Source organism: Gallus gallus, chromosome W (genome assembly GCF_016699485.2).
Source record: "Gallus gallus isolate bGalGal1 chromosome W, bGalGal1.mat.broiler.GRCg7b, whole genome shotgun sequence".
NCBI classification, from domain to species: Eukaryota; Metazoa; Chordata; class Aves; order Galliformes; family Phasianidae; genus Gallus; species Gallus gallus.
The window spans coordinates 233,747-253,488 of record NC_052571.1 but is presented as its reverse complement, the minus strand read 5'-3'; the positions used below and the strand labels follow the sequence as shown (position 1 = coordinate 253,488).

General features: G+C 54.7%; 1 protein-coding gene across 1 annotated transcript in view; it reads left to right on the top strand.

The window, feature by feature from the left end:
• Positions 1–19,742, top strand: part of LOC121108182 (unconventional myosin-Vb-like) — a 137,047-nt gene that overhangs the window by 19,271 nt on the left and 98,034 nt on the right. Inside the window, exons 4-5 of the mRNA XM_046905109.1 lie at positions 14,307–14,384; positions 14,499–14,589. Of these exons, the coding sequence (XP_046761065.1) occupies positions 14,307–14,384; positions 14,499–14,589 (169 nt within the window). The remainder of the gene's footprint in view (positions 1–14,306; positions 14,385–14,498; positions 14,590–19,742) is intronic.

The following is a 19,742-nucleotide window of genomic DNA, read 5'->3' as shown; positions in this document are numbered from 1 at the left end:
CCCATAAGAACCCCATAGAGAACCCAGAGGACCCTATAAGACCCCATAGGACCCTATAAGACCCCATAGGACCCCATAAGGACCCTTTGAAGCCCCCATTGGTCTCCACAGAACCCCATAAGGACCCCATAAGGACCCCAGGGGACCCCATAGGACCCTATAAGATCCCATAGGACCCCGTAGGAACACATAGGACCCTATAAGGACCCCATAAGACCCCATAGAGTCCCATAGGATCCCTTACGACCCCATAAAAGCCCTATAAAGCCCCTGCCCCATAGATGCTGTGGGGCTGCCCCATAGATCCAGCCGGCCCCATAGATCCGTCCTCACCCCATAAGGACCCCGTGGAGACCCCATAGGACCCCAATAAAACCCCATAGGACCCCAATAAAACCCCATAGGACCCCATAGAGACCCATAGAACCCCATAAGGACCCCCATAGAAGCTCTTAGGATCCCATAAGGTCCCATAGCGACCCTATAAGACCCCATAGAGAGCCGTAAGGACCCAAAGGACCCTCTAAAATCCTGTAGGACCCCATAAGGACCCCATAGAACCTCACAGGACCCTATAAAACCCCATAGAGCCCCATAGAGCCCCATAAGATCCCATAGGATCCCATAGAGGCCCCATAAGACCCCATAGAGACCCCATAGGACCCCATAGAGCCCCATAGGATCCCATAGGACCTCATGAGACCCCATAAAAACCCCATAGAGACCCCGTAAAGACCCCATAAAGACGCCATAGGACCCCATAAGACCCCACAGCGACCCCATGAAGACCCCATAGGACCCCATAAGATAGCATAGGACCCTATAAGACCCCATAGGACCCCATAGGACCTCACAGGACCCCATAAAACCCGATAAAACCCCATAGGCCTCCATAGGACCCCATAAGGACCCCATGTGACCTCATGAGACCCCATAAAAACCCCATAGAGACCCCATGAAGACCTCACAGTGATCCCATAAAGACCGCATAGGACCCCATAAGGCAGCATAGGACCCTATAAGACCCCAAAGGACCCCATAGGACCTCACAGGACCCCATAAAACCCGATAAAAACCCATAGGACCCCATAAGGACCCCATAGGACCTCATGAGACCCCATAAAAACCCCACAGAGACCCCATAAAAACCCCGCAGCGACCCCATAAAGACCCCGTAGGACCCCATAAGACAGCATAGGACCCTATAAGACAGCATAGGACCCCATAAGACCCCAAAGGACCCCATAGGACCTCACAGGACCCCATAAAACCCGATAAAAACCCATAGGATCCCATAAGGACCCCATAGGACCTCATGAGACCCCATAAAAACCCCATAGGACCCCATAAAGACCCCATAGGACCCCATAAGACTGCATAGGACCCTATAAGGCCCCATAGGACCTCATAAGACCCCATAAAAACCCCATAGAGACCCCATAAAAACCTCACAGCGACCTCATAGGACCCCAAAAAGACCCCATAGGACCCCATAGGACCTCATAGGACCCCATAAAACCCAGTAGAACCCCATAGGACCCCATAAGGACCCCATAGGACCTCATGAGACCCCATAAAAACCCCATAGAGACCCCATAAAGACCCCACAGCGACCCCATAGGACCCCATAAGACAGCATAGGACCCTATAAGACCCCATAGGACCCCATAAGGCAGCATAGGATCCTATAAGACCCCAAAGGACCCCATAGGACCTCACAGGACCCCATAAAACGCGGTAAGACCCCATAGGGCCCCATAGGCCTCTGTACGCCCCCATAGGACCCCATAGGACCCCATAAAGACCCCATAAAAACCCCATAGAGACCCCATGAAGACCCCACAGCGACCCCATAAAGACCCCATAGGACCTTATAAGGCAGCATAGAACCCTATAAGACCTCATAGGACCCTATAGGACCTCACAGGACCCCATAAAACCCGGTAAGACCCCATAGGCCTCCATAGGACCCCATAAGGACCCCATAGGACCTCATGAGACCCCATAAAAACCCCATAAAGACCCCACAGCAACGCCATAAGACAGCATAGGACCCCATAAGACCGCATAGGACCCCATAAGACCCCAAAGGACCCCATAGGACCTCGTAGGACCCCATAGGACCCCATAAGGACCCCATAGGACCCCATAAGGACCCCATAGGACCTCATGAGACCCCATAAAAAACCCATAGGTCCCCATAAGGCAGCATAGGACCCTATAAGACCCCAAAGGACCCCATAGCACCTCACAGGACCCCATAAAACCCGGTAAGACCCCATAGGACCCCATAAGGACCCCATAGGACCTCATGAGATCCCATAAGAACCCCATAGAGAACCCAGAGGACCCTATAAGACCCCATAGGACCCTATAAGACCCCATAGGACCCCATAAGGACCCTTTGAAGCCCCCATTGGTCTCCACAGAACCCCATAAGGACCCCATAAGGACCCCAGGGGACCCCATAGGACCCTATAAGATCCCATAGGACCCCGTAGGAACACATAGGACCCTATAAGGACCCCATAAGACCCCATAGAGTCCCATAGGATCCCTTACGACCCCATAAAAGCCCTATAAAGCCCCTGCCCCATAGATGCTGTGGGGCTGCCCCATAGATCCAGCCGGCCCCATAGATCCGTCCTCACCCCATAAGGACCCCGTGGAGACCCCATAGGACCCCAATAAAACCCCATAGGACCCCAATAAAACCCCATAGGACCCCATAGAGACCCATAGAACCCCATAAGGACCCCCATAGAAGCTCTTAGGATCCCATAAGATCCCATAGTGACCCTATAAGACCCCATAGAGAGCCGTAAGGACCCAAAGGACCCTCTAAAAACCTGTAGGACCCCATAAGGACCCCATAGAACCTCACAGGACCCTATAAAACCCCATAGAGCCCCATAGAGCCCCATAAGATCCCATAGGATCCCATAGAGGCCCCATAAGACCCCATAGAGACCCCATAGGACCCCATAGAGCCCCATAGGATCCCATAGGACCTCATGAGACCCCATAAAAACCCCATAGAGACCCCGTAAAGACCCCATAAAGACGCCATAGGACCCCATAAGACCCCACAGCGACCCCATGAAGACCCCATAGGACCCCATAAGATAGCATAGGACCCTATAAGACCCCATAGGACCTCACAGGACCCCATAAAACCTGGTAAGACCCCATAGGCCTCCATAGGACCCCATAAGGACCCCATATGACCTCATGAGACCCCATAAAAACCCCATAGAGACCCCATGAAGACCTCACAGTGATCCCATAAAGACCCCATAGGACCCCATAAGACAGCATAGGACCCTATAAGACCCCAAAGAACCCCATAGGACCTCACAGGACCCCATAAAACCCGATAAAAACCCATAGGACTCCATAGGACCCCATAGGATCCCATAGAGACCCCATAAAAACCCCACAGCGACCCCATAAAGACCCCATAGGACCCTATAAGACCCCATAGGACCTCATAGGACCCCATTAAACCCAGTAGAACCCCATAGGACCCCATAAGGACCCCAGGGGACCCCATAGGACCCTATAAGATAGCATAGGACCCTATAAGACCCCAAAGGACCCCATAGGACCTCATAGGACCCCATAAAACCCATTAAGACCCCATAGGCCTCCATAGGACCCCATAGGACCTCATGAGATCCCATAAGAACCCCATAGAGACCCCATAGGACCCTATAAGACCCCATAGGACCCCATAAGGACCCTTTGAAGCCCCCATTGGTCTCCACAGAACCCCATAAGGACCCCATAAGGACTCCAGGGGACCCCATAGGACCCTATAAGATCCCATAGGACCCCATAGGAACACATAGGACCCTATAAGACCCCGAAGTACCCCATAGCACCTCACAAGACCCCATAAGACCCCAAAAAGACCCCATAGGACCTCATGAGACCCCATAAAAACCCCATAGGACCCCATAAAGACCCCATAGGACCCCATAAGACTGCATAGGACCCTATAAGGCCCCATAGGACCTCATAAGACCCCATAAAAACCCCATAGAGACCCCATAAAAACCTCACAGCGACCTCATAGGACCCCAAAAAGACCCCATAGGACCCCATAAGACTGCGTAGGACCCTATAAGACCCCAAAGGACCCCATAGGACCTCATAGGACCCCATAAAACCCAGTAGAACCCCATAGGACCCCATAAGGACCCCATAGGACCTCATGAGACCCCATAAAAACCCCATAGAGACCCCATAAAGACCCCACAGCGACCCCATAGGACCCCATAAGACAGCATAGGACCCTATAAGACCCCATAGGACCCCATAAGGCAGCATAGGATCCTATAAGACCCCAAAGGACCCCATAGGACCTCACAGGACCCCATAAAACCCGGTAAGACCCCATAGGCCTCCATAGGACCCCATAAGGACCCCATAGGACCTCATGAGACCCCATAAAAACCCCATAGAGACCCCACAGCAACGCCATAAGACAGCATAGGATCCCATAAGACCGCATAGGACCCCATAGGACCTCATAGGACCCCATAAAACCCAGTAGAGCCCCATAGGACCCCATAAGGACCCCATAGGACCTCATGAGACCCCATAAAAACCCCGTAGGACCCCATAAAGACCCCATAGGACCCCATAAGACTGCATAGGACCCTATAAGGCCCCATAGGACCTCATAAGACCCCATAAAAACCCCATAGAGACCCCATAAAAACCTCACAGCGACCCCATAGGACCCCAAAAAGACCCCATAGGACCCCATAAGACTGCGTAGGACCCTATAAGACCCCAAAGGACCCCATAGGACCTCATGAGACCCCATAAAAACCCCATAGAGACCCCGTGAAGACCCCATAGGACCCCATAAGATCACATAGGACCCCATAAGATCACATAGGACCCTATAAGACCCCAAAGTACCCCATAGCACCTCACAGGACCCCATAGGACCCCAAAAAGACCCCATAGGACCCCATAGGACCTCATGAGACCCCATAAAAACCCCATAAAGACCCCATAGGACCCCATAGGACCTCACAGGACCCCATAAAACCCGGTAAGACCCCATAGGCCTCCATAGGACCCCATAGGACCTCATGAGAGCCCATAAAAACCCCATAGAGACCCCATAAAGACCCCATAGGACCCCATAAGACCCCAAAGGACCCCATAGGACCTCATAGGACTGCATAAAACCCAGTAGAACCCCATAGGACCCCATAAGGACCCCATAGGACCTCATGAGACCCCATAAAAACCCCCCAGCGATCCCATAAAGACCCCATAGAGCCCCCATAGAGCCCCATAGGACTGCATTGGACTCCATAGAGTTGCATAGGACCCCATAGAGACCCATAGGAGTTCATTGGCCCCCATAGGACTGCATTGGCCCCCTTAAGGCCCCCATAGACCCCCATAAGACCCCATAGAGCCCCATAGGACCCCATAGAGCCCCATAGGACCCCATAGAGCCCCATAGAGCCCCATAGGACCACATAGAGCCCCATAGAGACCCCATAGAGTCCCCATAGAGCCCAATAGGACCCCATAGGACTCCATAGAGGCCCCATAGGACCCCATAGAGACCCTCATAGGACCCCATCGAGACCCATAGAGACTCATAGGACCCCATAGAGCCCCATAGGGACTCATAGGACTGCATTGGACTCCATAGAGCTCCCATAGACCCCCATAGGACCCCATAGCCTCCCCATAGAGCCCCATAGAGACCCCATAGAGCCCCATAGAGACTCCATAGAGCCCCATTGACCCTCATAGGGCCCCATAGAGCCCCATTGAGCCCCCATAGAGCCCCATAGGAGTTCATTGGCCCCCATAGGACTGCATTGGACTCCATAGAGCCTCATAGGACTGCATTGGACTCCATAGAGCCGCATAGAGCTCCATAGGACTGCATTGGCCCCCATAGACCCCCATAAGCCTCCATAAGGACCCCATAGGGACCCCATAGACCCCCATTAACACCCCATAAGACCCCATAGGACCCCATAGGACCCCATAACACCCCATAATGTGTCCCCCCCCTGCAGGGGCGCCGTGAGTTGGCGCTGAGCTCCTTCTGGTTGGCCAACTGCTGTATAAGGACCCCATAGAGCCCCATAGGACCCCATAGAGACCCCATAGGGACCCATAGAGCCCCATAGGACCCCATAGGACCCCATAGAGCCCCATAGGGACTGACAGGACTGCATTGGACTCCATAGAGCTCCCATAGACCCCCGTAGGACCCCATAGCCTCCCCATAGAGCCCCATAGAGACCCCATAGAGCCCCATAGAGACTCCATAGAGCCCCATTGACCCTCATAGGGCCCCATAGAGCCCCATTGAGCCCCCATAGAGCCCCATAGGAGTTCATTGGCCCCCATAGGACTGCATTGGACTCCATAGAGCTCCATAGGACTGCATTGGCCCCCATAGACCCCCATAGAGCCCCCATAGACCCCCATAAAGCCCCCATAGGACCCAATAGAGACCCCATAGAGACCCCATAGGACCCCATAACCTCCATGTCCCCCTGCAGGGGCGCCGTGAGTTGGCGCTGAGCTCCTTCTGGTTGGCCAACTGCTGTATAAGGACCCCATAGAGCCCCATAGAGACCCCATAGAGACCCATAGAGCCCCATAGAGCCCCATAGGACCCCATAGAGCCCCATAGGGACTCATAGGACTGCATTGGACTCCATAGAGCTCCCATAGACCCCCATAGGACCCCATAGACCCTCATAGGGCCCCATAGAGCCCAATTGAGCCCCATAGAGACTCCATAGAGCCCCATTGACCCTCATAGGGCCCCATAGAGCCCCATTGAGCCCCCATAGAGCCCCATAGGAGTTCATTGGCCCCCATAGGACTGCATTGGCTTCCATAGAGCCCCATAGGACTGCATTGGCCTCCATAGGACTGCATTGGCCCCCATAAGGACCCCATAGACCCCCATAAGCCCCCATAGGGACCCCATAGGGACCCCATAGGGACCCCATAGGACCCCATAGGACCCCATAGGACCCCATAACCTCCATGTCCCCCTGCAGGGGCGCCGTGAGTTGGCGCTGAGCTCCTTCTGGTTGGCCAACTGCTGTATAAGGACCCCATAGAGCCCCATAGGACCCCATAGAGTCCCCATAGAGCCCCATAGGACTCCATAGAGCCCCATAGAGGCCCCATAGAGCCCCATAGAGCCCCATAGGACCCCATAGGACCCCATAGAGACTCATAGGACCCCATTGAGCCCCATTAAGACCCCATAGAGCCCAATAGGACCCCATAGGACTCCATAGAGGCCCCATAGGACCCCATAGAGACCCTCATAGGACCCCATCGAGACCCATAGAGACCCATAGGACCCCATAGAGTCCCCATAGAGCCCCATAGGACTCCATAGAGCCCCATAGAGGCCCCATAGAGCCCCATAGAGACTCCATAGAGCCCCATAGGGACCCCATACTGCCCCATAGGGACTCATAGGACTGCACTGGACCCCATAGAGCCCCACAGGACCCCATAGAGACCCCATGGGACCCCATAGAGACCCCATGGGCCCCCATAGACCCCCACAGAGACCCCATAGAGCCCCATAGCGACCCCATAGAGTCCCCATAGAGCCCAATAGGACCCCATAGGACTCCATAGAGGCCCCATAGGACCCCATAGAGACCCTCATAGGACCCCATAGAGCCCCATAGGGACTCATAGGACTGCATTGGACCCCATAGAGCCCCACAGGACCCCATAGAGACCCCATGGGACCCCATAGACCCCCACAGAGACCCGATAGAGACTCCATAGAGCCCCATAGAGTCCCCATAGAGCCCAATAGGACCCCATAGGACTCCATAGAGACCCTCATAGGACCCCATACAGACCCATAGGGACTCATAGGGCTGCACTGGACTCCATAGAGCCCCATAGAGACCCCATAGAGTCCCCATAGAGCCCAATAGGACCCCATAGGACTCCATAGAGACCCCATAGAGACCCCATAGAGCCCCATAGAGACCCCATAGGACTCCATAGAGCCCCATTAAGACCCCATAGAGCCCCATAGGACTGCATAGAGCCCCATAGGAGTTCATTGGCCCCCATAGGACTGCATTGGACTCCATAGAGCCCCATAGGACTGCATTGGACTCCATAGAGCCGCATAGAGCTCCATAGGACTGCATTGGCCGCCATAGACCCCCATAAGCCTCCATAAGGACCCCATAGGGACCCCATAGACCCCCATTAACACCCCATAGAGACCCCATAGGACCCCATAGGACCCCATAGGACCCCATAACCTCCATGTCCCCCTGCAGGGGCGCCGTGAGTTGGCGCTGAGCTCCTTCTGGTTGGCCAACTGCTGTATAAGGACCCCATAGAGCCCCATAGGACCCCATAGGACCCCATAGAGACCCATAGAGCCCCATAGGACCCCATAGAGCCCCATAGGGACTGATAGGACTGCATTGGACTCCATAGAGCTCCCATAGACCCCCATAGGACCCCATAGCCTCCCCATAGAGCCCCATAGAGACTCCATAGAGCCCCATTGACCCTCATAGGGCCCCATAGAGCCCCATTGAGCCCCCATAGAGCCCCATAGGACTCCATAGAGCCCCATAGGACTGCATTGGCTTCCATAGAGCCCCATAGGACTCCATAGAGTTCCATAGGACTGCATTGGCCGCCATAGGACTGCATTGGCCCCCATAAGGACCCCATAGACCCCCATAGACCCCCATTAACACCCCATAGGGACCCCATAGGGACCCCATAGAGACCCCATAGAGACCCCATAGGACCCCATAGGACCCCATAACCTCCATGTCCCCCTGCAGGGGCGCCGTGAGTTGGCGCTGAGCTCCTTCTGGTTGGCCAACTGCTGTATAAGGACCCCATAGAGCCCCATAGGACCCCATAGAGCCCCATAGAGACCCCATAGGACCCCATAGGACCCAATAGGACCCCATAACCTCCATGTCCCCCTGCAGGGGCGCCGTGAGTTGGCGCTGAGCTCCTTCTGGTTGGCCAACTGCTGTATAAGGACCCCATGGAGCCCCATAGAGACCCCATAGAGCCCCATAGAGGCTCATAGGACTGCATTGGACCCCATAGAGCCCCATAGGACCCCATAGAGTCCCCATAGAGCCACATAGAGATCCCATAGAGCCCCATAGAGGCCCCATAGGGACTCATAGGACTGCATTGGACCGCATAGAGACCCCATAGAGACCCCATAGGACCCCATAGAGACCCCACAGAGACCCATAGGGACTCATAGGACTGCATTGGCCCCCATAAAGCTCCCATAGCCCCCCCATAGAGACCCCATAGGACCCCATTGACCCTCATAGGGCCCCATAGAGCCCCATTGAGCCCCCATAGAGCCCCATAGGACTCCATAGAGCCCCATAGGAGTTCATTGGCCCCCATAGGACTGCATTGGCTTCCATAGAGCCCCATAGGACTCCATAGAGTTCCATAGGACTGCATTGGCCCCCATAGAGCCCCCATAGACCCCCATAAGCCCCCATAGACCCCCATTAACACCCCATAAGGACCCCATAAGACCCCATAAGACCCCATAACACCCCATAATGTGTCCCCCCCCTGCAGGGGCGCCGTGAGTTGGCGCTGAGCTCCTTCTGGTTGGCCAACTGCTGTATAAGGACCCCATAGAGCCCCATAGGACCCCATAGAGACCCCATAGGGACCCATAGAGCCCCATAGGACCCCATAGAGACCCCACAGAGACCCATAGGGACTTATAGGACTGCATTGGACTCCATAGAGCTCCCATAGACCCCCATAGGACCCCATAGCCCCCCCATAGAGACCCCATAGGACCCCATAGAACCTCATAGAGACTCCATAGAGCCCCATTGACCCTCATAGGGCCCCATAGAGCCCCATTGAGCCCCCACAGAGCCCCATAGGAGTTCATTGGCCGCCATAGCACTGCATTGGACTCCATAGAGCCCCATAGGACTGCATTGGACTCCATAGAGCCGCATAGAGCTCCATAGGACTGCATTGGCCCCCATAGACCCCCATAAGCCCCCATAGGGACCCCATAGAGACCCCATAGAGACCCCATAGAGACCCCATAAGACCCCATAAGACCCCATAACCTCCATGTCCCCCTGCAGGGGCGCCGTGAGTTGGCGCTGAGCTCCTTCTGGTTGGCCAACTGCTGTATAAGGACCCCATAGAGCCCCATAGAGCCCCATAGAGCCCCATAGAGACCCATAGAGCCCCATAGGGACTCATAGGACTGCATTGGACTCCATAGAGCCCCATAGGACTCATAGGGACCCCGTAGAGACTCCATAGAGACCCCATAGGACCCCATAGAGACTCATAGGACTGCATTGGCCCCCATAGAGACCCCATAGAGTCCCCATAGAGCCCAATAGGACCCCATAGGACTCCATAGAGGCCCCATAGGTCCCCATAGAGACCCTCATAGGACCCCATCGAGACCCATAGAGACTCATAGGACCCCATAGAGCCCAATAGGACCCCATAGGACTCCATAGAGGCCCCATAGGACCCCATAGAGACCCTCATAGGACCCCATCGAGACCCATAGAGCCCCATAGGACCCCATAGAGCCCCATAGGGACTCATAGGACTGCATTGGACTCCATAGAGCTCCCATAGACCCCCGTAGGACCCCATAGCCTCCCCATAGAGCCCCATAGAGACCCCATAGAGCCCCATAGAGACTCCATAGAGCCCCATTGACCCTCATAGGGCCCCATAGAGCCCCATTGAGCCCCCACAGAGCCCCATAGGAGTTCATTGGCCCCCATAGGACTGCATTGGCCTCCATAGAGCCCCATAGGACTGCATTGGCCTCCATAGAGCCCCATAGGACTCCATAGAGTTCCATAGGACTGCATTGGCCGCCATAGGACTGCATTGGCCCCCATAGAGCCCCCATAGACCCCCATAAGCCCCCATAAGGCCCCCATAGAGACCCCATAGGGACCCCATAAGACCCCATAAGACCCCATAACACCCCATAATGTGTCCCCCCCCTGCAGGGGCGCCGTGAGTTGGCGCTGAGCTCTTTCTGGTTGGCCCACTGCTGTATAAGGACCCCATAGAGCCCCATAGAGCCCCATAGAGCCCCATAGAGCCCCATAGAGACGCCACAGTGCCCCATAGGGACTCATAGGACTGCATTGGACCCCATAGAGCCCCATAGGACCCCATAGAGACCCCATGGGACCCCATAGATTCGCCATGGGTCCCCATAGAGACCCCATGGAGTCCCATAGGACTGCATTGGCCCCCATAGGCTGCCATTAGGACCCCATAGGACCCCATAGAGCCCCATAGAGACTCCATAGAGCCCCATAGAACCCCATAGAGCCCCCATAGAGCCCCATAGGGACTCATAGGAGTACATAGAGCCCCATAGAGCCCCATAGAGCCCTAATGGAGCCCCATAGGGACTCATAGGACTGCATTGGACTCCATAGAGCTCCCATAGACCCCCATAGGACCCCATAGCCCCCCCATAGAGCCCCATAGGGACCCCATAGAGCCCCATAGAGACTCCATAGAGCCCCATTGACCCTCATAGGGCCCCATAGAGCCCCATTGAGCCCCCATAGAGCCCCATAGGACTCCATAGAGCCCCATAGGACTGCATTGGCCTCCATAGGAGTTCATTGGACTCCATAGAGTTCCATAGGACCTCATAGAGCCCCATAGGACTGCATTGGCCCCCATAGAGCCCCATAGAGCCCCCATAAGCCCCCATAAGGACCCCATAGGACCCCATAGAGACCCCATAAGACCCCATAAGACCCCATAACGTGTCCCCCCCCTGCAGGGGCGCCGTGAGTTGGCGCTGAGCTCCTTCTGGTTGGCCAACTGCTGTATAAGGACCCCATAGAGCCCCATAGAGCCCCATAGGACCCCATAGGGCCCCATAGAGACCCATAGAGACCCCATAGAGCCCCATAGAGACCCCATAGAGCCCCACAGGGACTCATAGGTCTGCATTGGACTCCATAGAGCCCCATAGGACTCATAGGGACTCCATAGAGAATCCATAGAGACCCCACTGGACCCCATAGAGACTTATAGGACCCCACAGAGCCCCATAGAGACCCCATAGAGCCCCATAGGACTCCATAGAGCCCCATAGAGGCCCCATAGAGCCCCTTAGAGCCCCATAGAGACTCCATAGAGCCCCATAGGACCCCATAGAGCCCCATAGGGACTCATAGGACTGCATTGGACTCCATAGAGCTCCCATAGACCCCCATAGGACCCCATAGCCCCCCCATAGAGCCCCATAGGGACCCCATAGAGCCCCATAGAGACTCCATAGAGCCCCATTGACCCTCATAGGGCCCCATAGAGCCCCATTGAGCCCCCATAGAGCCCCATAGGACTCCATAGAGCCCCATAGGAGTTCATTGGCCGCCATAGGACTGCATTGGACTCCATAGAGCCCCATAGGACTGCATTGGCCCCCATAGACCCCCATAGAGCCCCCATAGACCCCCATTAACACCCCATAGGACCCCATAGAGACCCCATAAGACCCCATAGAGCTACATAGAGACCCCATAGAGCCCCATAGGACTGCATTGGCCCCCATAGGCTGCCATTGGGACCCCATAGGACCCCATAGAGCCCCCATAGACCCCCCCATAGAGCCCATAGGGACTCATAGGGCTGCATTGGACTCCATAGAGCTCCCATAGACCCCCATAGGACCCCATAGCCCCCCCATAGGGGCCCCATAGAGCCCCATAGGGACCCCAGAGAGCCCCATAGAGACTCCATAGAGCCCCATTGACCCTCATAGGGCCCCATAGAGCCCCATTGAGCCCCCATAGAGCCCCATAGGAGTTCATTGGCCCCCATAGGACTGCATTGGCCTCCATAGAGCCCCATAGGACTGCATTGGCCTCCATAGAGCTCCATTGGACTCCATAGAGTTCCATAGGACTGCATTGGCCCCCATAAGGACCCCATAGACCCCCATAGACCCCCATTAACACCCCATAAGGACCCCATAAGACCCCATAGGACCCCATAGGACCCCATAACCTCCATGTCCCCCTGCAGGGGCGCCGTGAGTTGGCGCTGAGCTCCTTCTGGTTGGCCAACTGCTGTATAAGGACCCCATAGAGCCCCATAGGACCCCATAGAGACCCCATAGAGCCCCTTAGAGCCCCATAGAGACCCCATAGAGCCCCTTAGAGACCCCATAGTGCCCCATAGGGACCCCATAGAGCCCCACAGGGACTCATAGGTCTGCATTGGACTCCATAGAGCCCCATAGGACTCATAGGGACTCCATAGAGAATCCATAGAGACCCCACTGGACCCCATAGAGACTTATAGGACCCCACAGAGCCCCGTAGAGACCCCATAGAGCCCCATAGGACTCCATAGAGCCCCATAGAGCCCCATAGAGACTCCATAGAGCCCCATAGGGACCCCATAGTGCCCCATAGGGACTCATAGGACTGCACTGGACCCCATAGAGCCCCATAGGACCCCATGGAGACCCCATGGGTCCCCATAGAGTCCCCATAGAGCCCCATAGAGACCCCATAGAGCCCCATAGGACTGCATTGGCCCCCATAGGCTGCCATTAGGACCACATAGGACCCCATAGAGCCCCATAGAGACTCCATAGAGCCCCATAGAACCCCATAGAGCCCCCATAGAGCCCCATAGGGACTCATAGGACTACATAGAGCCCCATAGAGCCCCATAGAGCCCTAATGGAGCCCCATAGGGACTGATAGGACTGCATTGGACTCCATAGAGCTCCCATAGACCCCCATAGGACCCCATAGCCTCCCCATAGAGACCCCATAGGACCCCATAGGACCTCATAGGGCCCCATAGAGCCCAATTGAGCCCCATTGATCCCCCACAGAGCCCCATAGGAGTTCATTGGCCCCCATAGGACTGCATTGGACTCCATAGAGTTCCATAGGACCCCATAGAGCCCCATAGGACTGCATTGGCCCCCATAGGCTGCCATTGGGACCCCATAGGACCCCATAGAGCCCCATAGAGCCCCATAGGACTGCATTGGCCTCCATAGGCGTTCATTGGCCTCCATAGGACTGCATTGGACTCCATAGAGCTCCATAGGACTGCATTGGCCCCCATAGACCCCCATAGAGCCCCCATAGACCCCCATAAGCCCCCATAAGGACCCCATAGAGACCCCATAGAGACCCCATAAGACCCCATAGGACCCCATAAGACCCCATAAGACCCCATAACGTGTCCCCCCCCTGCAGGGGCGCCGTGAGTTGGCGCTGAGCTCCTTCTGGTTGGCCAACTGCTGCCGCCTCCTGCAGTGCCTGAAGCAGCGCCCGGTGAGCACCGCCCCCCCCCCCCCCCCTTCAATTAATCCCTCATTAACGGCCGGGCTCAGGGCCCCCCCCCCCCGCCCTCATTAGCATATATGCTAATCGCCCCCCCCCCCGCAGGGCTCCGCCCCCCCGGAGCTGGCCGCGCTGTGTGAGGCTCTCTATGCGCAGCTCTGCGCCAATGCTGACGCCGCTCTGCAGCCCATGGTCGGTAGGTGAACATACCCTATAAGGACCCCATAAGACCCCATAGGACCCTATCAGACCCCATAGGACCCCATAAGCCCTAATAGGACCCGTTAAGACCTCATAGAACCCCATAAGCCCCCATAAAGGCCCCATAAGACCCTATAAACTCCTATAAGTCCCCATAAGGCCCCCATAAGACCCCATAGGACCCCATAAAGTCCCCATAGGACCCTATAAATCCTCCATAAAGACCCCATAGGACCCCATAAAGACCACATAAGACCCCATAAATCCCCCACAAGCCCCAATAGGACCCCATAGAACCCCATAAAGACCACATAAGCCCCCATAAGACCCCATAAATCCCCCATAGAACCCCATAAGCCCCAATAGGACCCGTTAAGACCTCATAGGACCCCATAAGCCCCCATAAAGGCCCCATAAGACCCTATAAACCCCTATAAGTCCCCATAAATCCCCCATAAGACCCCATGGGCCCCCATAAAGCCCCCATAGGACCCCACAAAGACCCCATAAGTCCCCATAAGACCACATACAACATTATAGAACCCCACAAACCCCATAGAACCCCACAGAACCCCATAGGACCCCATAAAGCCCCCTTCCAATCCCATAGGACCCCATGAAGACCCCATAAGGCGCCACAAAGCCCCAATAGGACCCCGTAAGACCCCATAGGACCCCAAAGACTCCGTGGGACCCCATAAAGACCCCATAGAACCCCATAAGTCATCGTAGACCCCCATAAATCCCCCATAAGTTCCCATACAACCCCATAAATCCCCCATAAGCCTCTATAGGACCCATAAAGACCCCATAAGACCCCATAAAACCCCATAGGACATTATAGGACCCCATAAAGCCCCCATTGGACCCCAATAGGATCCCATAAGACCCCATACGACCCCATAAATCCCCCATAAGCCTCTATAGGACCCCATAGGACATCATAGTACCCCATAGGACCCCATAAAGCCCCCATAGGACCCCATAGGACCCTATAAGGCCCCATAGGACCCCATTAATCCCCCATAAGCCTTAATAGGACCCCATAAAGACCCTATAAATCCCTCATAAACCCCAATAAGACCCCATAGAACCGCATAAAGACCCCATAGGACCCCATAGATGCCCATAAGCCCCCATAAAGCCCCAATAGGACCCCTTAAGACCCCATAGGACCCTATAAACCCCCCATAAGCCCCAATAGAACCCCATAAAAACCCCATAAATCCCCCATAAGACCCCATAGGACCGCATAAAGACCCCATAAGCCCCCATAGGACCCCATACGACCCCATAGAACCCCATAAGCCCCAATAGGACCCTTTAAGGCCTCATAGGACCCCATAAGCCCCCATAAAGGCCCCATAAGTCCCTATAAACCCCTATAAACCTCCATAAATCCCCCATAAGACCCCATAGGACCCCATAAAGACCCCATAGGACCCCATAAAGACCCCATAGGACCCCATAGAACCCCATAAGCCCCCATAGGTCCCCATAAGGACCCCATAGAGTCCCGTGGGACCCCATAAGGACCCCATAAGGCCCACATACAGCCCCTGCCCCATAGATTGTGTGGGGCTGCCCCACAGATCCGTCCTCGCCCCATAGATCCTATGGGGCTGCCCCACACATCCCTTCACCCCATAGATTCTGTGTAGGACCCCATAGAGCCCCGTAAAGCCCCCATAGAACCCCATAAGGTCCCCATAGGACCCCATAAATCCCCCATAAGCCCCAATAGAACCCCATAACACCCCATAGAACCCCTTAAGGACCCCATAGAACCCCATAAAGACCCCATAAGACCGCATTGGACCCCATAGGACCCCATAAGACCCCATAGAACCCCATAAAGACCCCATAATACCCCATAAGACCCCATAAATACCCCATAAGCCCCAAAAGACCCCATAAGACCGCATAGGACCCTATAAAGGCCACATAAGACCCTATAAATCCCCCATAAAGCCCCAATACGACCCCATAAGTCTCCACAAAGACCCCATAGGACCCCATAAAGACCCCATAAGACCCCATAAATCCCCCATAAGACCCCATAGGACCCCATAAAGACCCCATAAGCCCCCATAGGACCCCATACAACACTATAGGACCCCACAAACCCCAATAGGACCCCACAGAACCCCATAGAACCCATAAAGCCCCCTTCCAATCCCATAGGACCCCATGAAGACCCCATAAGGCGCCACAAAGCCCCAATAGGACCCCGTAAGACCCCATAGGACCCCAAAGACTCCGTGGGACCCCATAACACCCCATAAAGACCCCATAGAACCCCGTAGGACCCCATAAAGACCGCATAGAACCCCATAAAGGCCCCATAAGACCCCATAAAGACCCCATACGCCTCTATAGGACCCCATAAATACCCCGTAAGACCCCATAAAACCCCATAGGACATTATAGGACCCCATAAAGCCCCCATTGGACCCCCATAGAACCCCATAAGCCCCCATAAAGGCGCAATAGGATCCCATAAGACCCCATACGACCCTATAAAGCCCCCATAAAGCCCCCATAAAGACCGCATAAAGACCCCATAGGACCCCATAAGACCCCATAGGGCCCCATAGAACCCCATAAAGACCCCATAAGACCGCATAGGACCCTATAAACCCTTAGAAGTCCCCATAAAGCCCCGATAAGACCCCATAAAACCGCATAGGAGCCCATAGGACCCCATAAATCCCCCATAAGCCCCAATAGAACCCCATAAAGGCCCCATAAATCCCCCATAAGACCCCATAGGACCCCATAAAGACCCCATAAGCCCCAATAGGACCCGTTAAGACCTCATAGGACCCCATAGTCCCCCATAAAGGCCCCATAAGACCCTATAAACCCCTATAAGTCCCCATAGATCCCCCATAAGACCCCATAGGACCCCATAAAGCCTCAATAGGACCCCATAAGACCCCATAAAGACCCCATACGACCCCATAAGACCCCATAGGACCCCATAAAGACCCTATAAATCCCTCATAAGCCCCAATAAGACCCCATAGAACCCCATAAATCCCCCATAAGACCCCATAGGACCCCATAAAGCCCCCATAGGACCCCATAAAGACCCCATAGGACCCCATAAAGACCCCACAGAGTCCCGTGGGACCCCATAAGGACCCCATAAGGCCCACATACAGCCCCTGCCCCATAGATTGTGTGAGGCTGCCCCACAGATCCATCCTCGCCCCATAGATCCTATGGGGCTGCCCCACACATCCCTTCACCCCATAGATTCTGTGTAGGACCCCATAGAGCCCCGTAAAGTCCCCATAGAACCCCATAGGACCCCATAGAACCCGGTAGGACCCCATAAAGACCCCATAGGACCCCATAGAGCCCCCATAGGACCCCATAAACACCCCATAAGACCCCATAGGACCCCATAAGCCATCATAAGACCCCATAGAACCCCATAGGACCCCATAAAGCCCCCATAGAGTCCAATAGGACCCCATAGGACCCCATAAAGCCCCCGTAGGCCCCCATAAGCCCCAATAGGATCCCATAGGACCCCATAAACCCCAATAGAACCCCATAAACTCCAATAGAACCCCATAAAGCCTCCATAAGACCCCATAAATCCCCCATAGGACCCCATAAGGACCACATAAGACCCTATAAAGCCCCCATAGAACCCCATAAGCCCCAATAGGACCCGTTAAGACCTCATAGGACCCCATAAGCCCCCATAAAGGCCCCATAAGACCCTATAAACCCCTATAAGTCCCCATAAATCCCCCATAAGACCCCATAGGACCCCATAAAGCCTCAATATGACCCCATAAGACCCCATAGGACCCATTAAGACCCCATAGGACCCCATAAAGACCCCATAGAGTCCCGTGGGACCCCATAAGGACCCCATAAGTCCCCATAAAGACCCCATAAGACCCCATATGACCCTATAGGACCCCATAAACCCCAATAGGACCCTGTAAGACCCCATAGGACCCCATAAATCCCCCATAAACCCCTATAGGACCCCATAAAGACCCCATGAATCCCCCATAGGACCCCATAAAGACCCCATAAGACCCCATGAAGACCCCATAAGCCCCATAAGTCCCCATACGATTCTATAAGACCCCATAAGGCCCCCATAAGACTCCGTAAAGACCCCAAAAGACCCCATAAGACCCCATACAACACTATAGGACCCCACAAACCCCAATAGGACCCCACAGAACCCCATAGAACCCATAAAGCCCCCTTCCAATCCCATAGGACCCCATGAAGACCCCATAAGGCGCCACAAAGCCCCAATAGGACCCCGTAAGACCCCATAGGACCCCAAAGACTCCGTAGGACCCCATAAAGACCCCATAAAGACCCCATAGAACCCCATAAGTCATCGTAGACCCCCATAAATCCCCCATAAACCCCCATACAACCCCATAAATCCCCCATAAGCCTCTATAGGACCCCATAAATCCCCCATAAGACCCCATAAAACCCCATAAATCCCCCATAGGACCCCATAGGACCCCATAAGTCCCCATAGAACCCCATAAGCCCCAATAGGACCCGTTAAGACCTCATAGGACCCCATAAGCCCCCATAAAGGCCCCATAAGACCTTATAAACCCCCATAAGTCCCCATAAGACCCCATAGGACCCCATAAAGCCTCAATATGACCCCATAAGACCCCATAAAGACCCCATAGGACCCCATAAAGACCTCATAAGCCCCCGGAACACCCCATAGGACCCCATAAATCCCCCATAAGTTCCCATAGAACCCCATAAATCCCCCATAAGCCTCAATAGGACCCTGTAGAACCCCATAAGACCCCATAAGACCCCATAGAACCCTATAGAACCCCAATAGAATGCCATAAGACCCCATAGAACCCCATAAAGACCCCATAAGACCCCATAAATTTCCCATAAGCCCCAATAGGACCCCATAAATCCCATAAAGACCCCATAAGCCCCCATAGGACCCCATAAGTCCCCATAGAACCCCATAAGCCCCCATAAAGTCCCCATAAGACCGCATAGGACCCCATAAAGACCCCATAAGACCCCATAAATCCCCCATAAGCCCCAATAGAACCACATAAGACCCCATAGGACCCCATAGAACCCCATAAAGCCCCAATAGGACCCCGTAGGACC